This window comes from Oratosquilla oratoria, chromosome 17, assembly GCF_046742065.1.
Source record: "Oratosquilla oratoria isolate Oo_2021 chromosome 17, ASM4674206v1, whole genome shotgun sequence".
Taxonomy (NCBI): Eukaryota; Metazoa; Arthropoda; class Malacostraca; order Stomatopoda; family Squillidae; genus Oratosquilla; species Oratosquilla oratoria.
In genome coordinates this window covers 1,466,299-1,476,298 of record NC_134793.1, presented here as the reverse complement: position 1 = coordinate 1,476,298, position 10,000 = coordinate 1,466,299, and the positions used below count along the sequence as shown (strand labels likewise).

Below are 10,000 nucleotides of genomic sequence, written 5' to 3'. Positions count from 1 at the left end.
GGTAGGCAGAGAGAGAGAGAGAGAGAGAGAGAGAGAGAGAGAGAGAGAGAGAGAGAGAGAGAGAGAGAGAGAGAGAGAGAAGAGATAGAGACGTATTTTTTCCCGCCAAATCCTACACTTGTGCGATGTAAAGGTGAATGCCAACTCAGCTACATATACATATATATATGTACATTTCTATGTACTTAAACATATGTATATGTATGTGCATGTGTAATGGTGCAATCCTGAAGACGCCTCAGCATCTACGAAGAGTCTACGACCATTACATGAACCAGAAGCTCTTCCACATTTCGCAGCAGCGAGATCTAACAGCGCCGGACGATGGCATCGCACCCATGAGGAAACGCCGTCCACGCAATGGACGAAAGCGCTCCGGGGGCGCGTTTGGGCGTAACAGTGTAATTATGCCGAACATAATTCAAAGTACAAAGAACAGAGGAGCTGCGCGGCACTGTGGCGGGTAGTGTGGTTGCAACCGAAGTTCGAAATATATATATATATATATATATATATATATATATATATATATATATATATATATATATATATATATATATATATATATATATAAAAGAAACGTTTATAGAATTTTATGTTTACTTGAATTTGGCTCACTATGTCACATTAAGGAGCAAAAGTGTTTACCTTTTTCTTATCAATTATATTTACATATATCAGCGGGCACGTATCCCCTTTAACGTGGAATCAAATTCTCCTCGCCCCTATCGTAGTCTATATCCTTTCTCTTTATTTACCAATGAGCAAGAAATTACGTTAAAGCTTCTATGAAATCAAATCACAAGTTTTGATAAGCCACGTCATGTCATCCCGAGCTTTACTAATGGAAGAAAGGCTGGAACGAGACCAGTCTCTTTGGGAAGACTTGTACGTAAGGCTTCCTTCTTCGACGTTAAAGACCTTCGGAAGGCAGACGATTGCATAAATATTTCATAGGTGACTTTGGAAAGCCCATCGATTGGATGGCGAGACAAAAAATATAATTTATACCAATGGGTGGGTAAAGCGACGGAATCAACAAATCACTGTTAACTATAGTTGTACATAATATGTAAACGTTTATATGTGGTACACATACACACACATACACACACACACACACACACACATATATATATATATATATATGTGTGTGTGTGTGTGTGTGTGTGTGTGTGTGTGTGTGTGTGTGTGTGTGTGTGTGTGTGTGTGTGTGTGTGTGTGTGTGTGTGTGTGTGTGTGTGTGTGTGTATTGTTGAACCAGTGTAATTATGCACTTCATACATTTAATATCAGCCAACGTAATCAGATGGGTCTTTGAAAAAGGAGAAGTGCTCCCGCGAAGGCACATGTTGAGAGCAAGAGGAGGACGATTGAGGCTAAGAATCTCAGACCTCTACGTCTTCCTCAGTACAGGTGGACGGGTAGGTCGTCAAGGCAGGTGCAGAGTTGAGCTTGAGATGATGATGTGGATGAGGATGAGAATGTCATGAAGTTGCCGCTCTCAGTCACTTCTTAGCTGAGGCTGTGGGGGATACATTTGAAAAAAAGGTTAATTATACCGAATAATAAATACTAACTTAAGAATAGTCTCTTACTAGAAATACATGACCTTATCATATGTGCCTGACATTATCAGCAGTCATAGTTATTTAATTTCCTATGAATGCCGTATTTGTTTACCCGTTTACTGTCTGCAAATATTTCTTTAATCTGCTGATAATCGTTCTAATTTGTAAGCTCTACTTTCTGCGTGGTTCACCCCTTTCCCTTCCTTTGGTTGTGGATTCTGTTCTGAGACTAAATTATTTAATTAGCTGGGGAATAATCCTTGGCACGTAAAGAACTCAATAAATCAAATTCCTTGCCAAGATTATCTTCCCCTCTCACCCAAATGAAAGAATGGCGTTACCCCAAAATAAAAATAAAACAAGATATGTATACATAAGTATATGTGTTAAAAATGTTAGTTACTTTCCCCCATGCCTTTCGAACCCATGCAAGCATGCAAAAGATTTGTTTTTTTCAAGCAGCGTTATGATAATAGCATTTCAACAAGTTCTGGTCACATGCCAATACCATCTTGCCGTAGAATAACGTGCAAGTTCATGAGGAGTCACTATTTTCTCTTCCAGCTCAACAAACATGTGGTTATCAATTAATGGGCAAGGTCAGGCAATGATGCAGTATCTGTACTATTCGGAACAAAAAGCATACTATTATTCACTTGGATACTACTAAGGACATATGAACCTGACCCACTGTGTCTATTTTGTGGTATCTGATTGTCTTTTCTTTTACGATTAAAACTTACCTCTTTTGGTAGTCTTGTCTATTCGTATGTAAAATATCCTGTTTGAATACGAATACATGTAGACCAATGGTATTTAATACAAAATCTCATTATAGAAACAGTGTCATTGGGTCAGGTTTTAGTAACCGTAATGGTTGATTATGACATGGCTAGATGCAAAGCAGAGCGGATATTTTGAAACTTGGTAAATCACGTTGTTTTAAAAATAGTGACTTTAGTCAAGTCAACATATCTCACCCAACTGCGGTATGCAATACTGTACGGCAAAATATGGTGGCAATCCACACACATCATGCATCATAGGTTGAAGAGACAGAAAAAATTTATAACGAAATAAAATGTAATAAAAAACTGGTTCATGAAAGTAAGAATATTAAAAACGACCACCAAGCTAATCGGTCATTTCAATAGAGATCCTACTGATATAGATTGATTGCTTCAGACGATTTAACATTTCAGTAAATGTGTTGTTAATTAACAGATATATCTGTGGATAAATGAGCTCAACCGATACGTCTGGACAAGTGATCTCAGTGTGCTTGCTGATCCTTTCAACACATATTTTTTGTTTCAAGTCTAGGCCGTGTTATTCGTTTGAGAGACAGTTCCCTGAAAGAATGTGACTCTACACACAATGAATAAAATCGTCTGACTCGAATCTAGGTGGAGTTTATATACACCTATCCCTCGGTAATTAAAAAGACAAAAGAATGGGCATTGTTCCGATAAATATAATAAATTCAACATATTTGCTGTAATCTAACATCAAAATTACCAAGGACTGTGAAAATGGCTTTTCGATACACCGTGATTGCTTGGAGGACTTGGAAATTTATTCTATTACTGGACTTTGCCCTTTGCTTTCGAAATCTGTTAAATGGGTCTCCATTAAACCAAGAGTTAGTCGTATCACTCAATTGCGTTGAACAGGGTCTGGCTAAGCGAACCAGAGCAGATTGTCCAAGGAGCTAATTTATCACGTCACAAATCACGTCAGAAGCGTGCTTGAAGACACACAATCCATCACGTTCATTACTTCTACGTCATCGATGTAGACGTACAAGATATCAAATTCTCATTAAGACTGTGCCTTCTGGGTCCGTCATGTTATTTTACATACTAAACATGCAACGGTTCACGTGTTAATCAAAGACCAAGCTATAGCTACACCACCTAGACCGTGCATTACCTCAAGGTTGTAATTTCTGTCGGCTAAAAGCTTATCTACAGACATGCGACACGTCTCTTCCTCGCTACTTACATGCTCTAGGTCACAGACGTGCTTGGGAAACACAAAGAAACGATGTCTACACAGCTTCTAGGTTGCCACGGCAACGAACGGGGTTTTATTTCATCTCATTTCAGTTCGAAATCGGTCGCCACTTCTGACCAACCGCATAAATATATCTCTCTCCTCTTCTCTTCATTCTCTCTCTCTCTCTCTCTCTCTCTCTCTCTCTTTCCTTTCTTCTCCCATCTCTTTTCTTTCTGTCATCTTTAATACTTTTGCCTATTTTTTATAGGTTGTTTGTGGCTTTTGATAACAGCAGAGTTCATACAAAACGTAAAGAGACATCCTAGAAGCCATGAAGGAGCAGGACTTGGGTCTAGAAAGATGTCACTTATGATGGACACGTTAAGTTTAGTCAAAGACAGTCGTAGAACATATGATTTTTTGTCCAATTATGAAGCGTTCTTAGTCACGCTAGAATATTCTGAAATATTCAATTTGGAACTGGTTGTCACACCCATGCACTGGCGCACAACGAGGTCATCAAGAATATCAATACAAAAAATGCCAACAAGTAAAAATGTGCAGTCAGGTCAGCGTCGTAAAAAAAACAGGGGCAAGCCAACATGCAAATACAAACAAGTGCGAGAGAACGGGTTAAAGTTTGTTTATATTTTAATATTTTAGGCACCTTGAAAGGACAACGGCATCACTGGTGGATAATGCCCGTAGAGTGAACAAAACATCTGCCTTCTTCTCCCACCCCAGCCACCTCGTGCGGAGGGGATGGAAGGCAGGTCTGAAGGTGAGTAGGTGGATGGGTGTACAGGCAGGAACTTGGGTGATAAAATTCTACTGAATACATTTTCTTCATTGTTCCGTTCACCCTACGTGCCTCCCCATGGGTAAGTAGTGGTTGGTGGTTGTGGTAGTAGATGATTAATTGATTGATGATGATGATTTTGGTTGACTGGATTGACTTCTTTCACGGGGACTGCTTACAAGGAGCACTACCTCTCCTTACGTCCTTCGTCTTGGAGCCCCCGAACCATCCACCGCCAAACATCTTTCCTAGTAGACTGCTTGCCCCACTTCTGTGCGGGACGAAAGGAAGAGAGGCAAGGAAGGGAGAGAGAGAGGGAGGAAGGGGAGGTGAAAATTAGATCAATTTGTATATAAAAGGGGATGGAGGAGATGAATATTTTGGAAACAATGGAGTGAAAGGAAAGTGATTTTCTTCATTGTTCATTAACGGTGATGAACTTCTTGTGGGTAACGAATCGACAGAGATGAATGAAATGGAGAAGGTTCAATTAAATAGACGACTTCATATGATAACTTTCAGATGAAAAGTGGTTCTTCTTCCTTTATAACCGCCAGCAGAACAAAGACCAGAGAAGGCATGACTGATGAGAAAGCCAATACACTGGCACATAAGCAAAGACAAACAAAACAATAGCTTTGAATCTTGGAGATGTATCTTATGAGTCTCTGTTGATTGCTTTTAGATTTGCGAAGGTTCTAGTAAGTTTCTATAAACTACCTTCATCATCGACTGCAAATATTTACCAGGATATAAGAGAAAGTCCTTATAAATCAGAGCCAACACAACGATTATTATTGTACATTAAGCAAACAGATGAGGATAAGAAGCGTACGCCCGGAGGCTCTAAATAGTTGCGGCCGAAGCTGTCACCTTTGCCATGTGCGCTTGGACTGTTGGGGCAGGTAACTAACAGTCATTGCTGAGAATCTGCAAGAAGTGTAGGACTCTAACCCAGGACTAGGAAGATACGAGACCTTCACGCTTCCAGTTATGTCATCAGCGCACGAGAGAAGATGGATAGATCAGATAATGCGTTTCATCCTAAACCTAAAACACACACTTTCTCATAAACCCCACGACCTAAACATCCCATATTCTAGAATATACTCTAGTTAACCTTTTTAACAGGCTGTACCTAAGTTCTATAAATCTAAGAGGTATAGAAAGCCTGCCTCCCTTTATCCTGCGTATTAAATTCACAGGAGTCTCCTTCTTCCTTTGTGGTGTAGTGGGCAACTATTATGGCGTCTGTCCTATTACATATGTCACTTCCGTTTCAGAGTTGAATATGTTTTGTGAGAAGCATTCAATACTGTTTGGAGTAGATAGAGTCTTGCCTGTTATCTTACCAGATGAGAATACCATACTAGCATGACGAAAAACACAACATGAAGCTGTATCTCCGTACCATCAAATGAACGTAAGATTAGTCTTGCATTAACGTAATTCTTTCTTATGAAGTAAGGCAGGTGACATCATGGATTTGTATATGTCATGGGAACGGGGCTTAGGATAAAAGAAATGAGGTGTTTGTGAGAATGTATGAAGAAAGGCGAGCGTGCCTGAAGTAAAAAAGCGACTACAAATTCCCGTTATAGGGTAAGATAGGACACAACACGTTCTGTTAAGGGAAGAGCAACTTTAAGATAATTGATATATTGGATGGAGACGACTTAAGCAAGTGCAGTAATGGTACACAACGTAAGCATACATACGTATCTATATCACATAATTCTATATAAAAATATTCGAACAGAGAAAAAATAAAAGCCTTACAGTTATTTCATGAAGTGCCGATCGAAAAGATACGGAACTATTAAAAGGAGAGAGAAATAAGGCAGAGTCTTGCAAAGGAGTTCTGACTCATACGACATGACGTCATATCGGGGATTTTTGAACTCTGCTGTTGCATCCAATTTTTTTTTTTTTTTTTTTTTTTTTTATTGCCTGGGTCTCCTGTCAATCCCTTTGGCGTGGAAGGGCATTGTTACGAGACATATGATGACGAGGGGCGTAGCAATATCAGAAGGAAAGAACTTGAGGAGGAGACTAATAGCACACACATAGAGGAGGATGAAGCTGCGATGGAGTTGTCAGAGGAAGAGAGAGAAAGTAAGAGGTAAAAAACTAACATTAAAGCACAAGAATAGTACTTTGTGAGCCACTACATCAAATTTTGACATAAAACATTGACATACTAAGGGTACCATGTAGACATATAAACATTGATACAAAAATTAACAAAAACTATCTATATGAAAATAAAAATGTATGAAACACTAGTTCAATACTGTTTCTTCGTGTCAACACATACACATTGCTATAGCACATCTAACTGGATGCAAATACTCAACACAGTAATCTGAATTGGCTTGTAAGTCATTGGGATCTACAGTAAATGGCTATGACTATATATAAAAAAAAATCTAAGTTCAAATTCTCTATCAGTTAAATTACCTTTGCATAAGATATATTTATAAGCTCATATTCACTAGTACTGACTACAAAAAAAAAACTGTAAAAGCTTATATTCTAAGAAAAGCATAAATTTCCACCAATAAGATTCTTATGTGGCATGAATATGACATTTACAGTAAATCCTGATACAACGAAACAGTAAGATTGTGAATATTTTTTCTTTTTGTAAAGAACTGAGGGAAAAATAGAAAATTTCACATTAAGCTAGCAATTTCACATTAAGCTAGCAGAGATAGGGTGAATAAAGGGTACTTTTTATACTTAAGAACAGAGACGAGGTGAATAATGACTATATTTTATACATGTAAACAAGATGAGATGAGTAAGAGGATCCAGTCATTTTGTTAAATTACCAGAATTTTTTTTCCTTAAAACCTAGTAGTTATATTTGATTGGCCAAACATCTATAATTCTTCTAACTAGTTTTATTTCTAAATGTTTCACTAGTAATATCTCCACATGAATGTTTATGAGTAATTTTACTAGTTTTGGCAGCAAATATTTTCACTAAAATGTTCAATCAAGAATCTGATTTCTAAAAAATGAACTTTGTATCATTTGTGAAAGAAATCCTTACATTTAAGAGTGATCTTGATAATTTCATAATTTCATAATTCGTGAGAGATTATGATAGGTATAGTGACAGTAATGACTTCATCGTTTATTTGCTTAATTAGTAATAAAACTATGATTCTTGTTGCAGTGACAAAAATATAGATTTAGTGAAAAGGCATGGCAATAACAAGGGGTAACAATGAAATCATGAAGACAATACTGAAACAACTTTTAGATATAAATCATATGAACTTAATGAACTTCATTTAATCGTATTAATGATAGCGATAATATCTATGAAAAAATTTAGAATGGAATTATGATTTTCATGACAATATGAGAACGTTGACAGTAGTGAAGTAAAATCCATACCATAATAGCATAGATGATAGAACCATGATATTATTTAAAGTACCCTTTCATGACGAAAATGAAAGATGTATATGAGGAAATTATATGACAAATGTATTCACTCCTTGGTATTCGTGAGGGTTATGTTAGAGAAAAGAAGCAAAATCGACAGTAATACGTGAATATCTACCGTAACGTCCTTAAAATATCTCGATCTTTTATTAATCACGTGGTTACACAAACATATTCTGTACATATTTAGAACCGTAAAAGCATCTGTACAGACAAGTAGATGAATAGACAAAATATAAGCATAATAAGGCGTATAGAGATATAGTATTTGTAATATAGGTACATCTGCAAAGAATGTAATATACACGTCAGGTTCCCCTTTCTAGTAACAAGGAGTGAGCAACAATGTACTCATCACTTAGATGCTGGCTCTAATGATGAAGTTCTATATCAAAACTAGCTCAGAGATGCAACAATAAAAAAAGATCACTTAAGGTTTTGGGGATTACTCGATAGCTTAGAAAAATGTATATATTCGCGGTAGATCCCCGAATACGCGATACCGCGAATAGTAAAACCCGTGAATACCAAGGGCCAACAATAGTCATAATGGCAATGACTGCAAGTTAGGAATAAAAATCAAGGTCATTGCAATAATGATAATGATAATGATTTCGATTTTTATTGAGGACAATGCTATGGCAGTTCTAAGTTCATTGATATGTATATACATACATACATATATACATATATATATATATATATATATATACATATATATATATACATATATATGTATATATATATATATATATATACAGTATATATAGATATACATATATATATATATATATATATATATATATATATATATATATATATATATATATATGTATGTATAAACACGATAACAATTTGATAGTTGAATGGGAATGTACGTCTGATATGCAAGTCATTGAGTAATATATAAATAAAATTCTAGTTGAGACAATGAAACATGTAATGACAGTTGTGAAAACTATGAAACATGTTCCCTAAGGAAAGTGCAGTACCTTCAACTCTTTCCCCTAGGAGGAAGTTCATGAGACACACTTAGTCCCCTGGGGCGTTCTAGTTCCCCATGGGGAAAAGTGGGGTTCTAGACACCTTTGCATAACTTGCTAGGTCATGTAAAGGCACAGTAGTTCGTGATTGCCTGCTCAGTCCTAGTGAAACCAATACATGTAAAGGCTTTCATGATCTCCTAAGGGATAAGATGTGACCGCATATAGAGGTCTTATGAAGCACAATACACTCATCCCCCGATTCAACGGACAAACGGTGAGGAAACATTAGGCCGATAAATAAAAAAAATAACATATTTAATGTAATTTGATATCGAACTTATCGAGGATTATGAAAATGTGTTCTTGATATACTGTGATCGTATGGCAGATGGATTAGGAAATTTTAGTTGAGTCACTGGGCTTTGTCCGTTGTTCCTGATATCCGTTAAAGGGATGTCCGTTAAATCGAAGGTTGAATGTGCATGACCTACACCCCATCTTTCTCGGAGACCCGACCCCCACAGCCAGTTCATAAAATCACAAAGGACTTCTACTTACCCAGCTTTATGCGCGTCGTCCTGCCCGTCATCTCCGATGCTGAGACGGTCTTGGGAATTACTCGAACCCTGGGAACTCCTGGAGTCGTCCTGGGTGGACGAGGCTAGGGAGTACTGCGAGGCGGAGAAGGCCGAGGATGCTGCTGAGGCGCTTGAGACGCCGGCGTTACCCGAGCTGTTACGGATTTTGTTAACTTCGTCTTCCAGGGTCCGGATGACCTCCTCCCGGCGGCTGAGGGCAAGGCGGATTGCATCCAGTTCCTCACGATACTATGGTGGAGAGGAAGAGATGTAGAGTGTGATCAGTATAGAAGTGCAAAACTGACAAACTAACGAATTAACAAGCTAACTAAACAACAGCCTAAAAAAACTAACATATTAACAAATTAACAAACTAACAAAGTAACGAAATAACAAATTATCAGACTAGCAAACCAATAAACTAGCAAACTAACAAACTAGCAGACTGACATATTAACGAACGAACAAAGTAATGGACTAACAAACTAACAAATTTAAGAAACGAATAATAATAGACTAATGAACTAACAAACTAACATTCCGACAAAGTAACAAACTTACTAATAACTAACAAAATAACATTCTGAAAAATAACAAACGGACAAACAA

At 37.3% G+C, this 10,000-nt stretch overlaps 1 protein-coding gene across 1 annotated transcript in view; it reads right to left on the bottom strand.

Moving 5' to 3' along the window:
• Positions 1–10,000, bottom strand: part of LOC143034339 (uncharacterized) — a gene marked incomplete at its 5' end in the record, with an annotated part of 121,116 nt that overhangs the window by 1,116 nt on the left and 110,000 nt on the right. Inside the window, 3 exon segments of the mRNA XM_076200272.1 lie at positions 1–1,525; positions 2,315–2,352; positions 9,372–9,640. The exon segment at positions 1–1,525 is cut by the window's left edge and continues 1,116 nt beyond it. Coding sequence (XP_076056387.1) covers positions 1,509–1,525; positions 2,315–2,352; positions 9,372–9,640 — 324 coding nt within the window.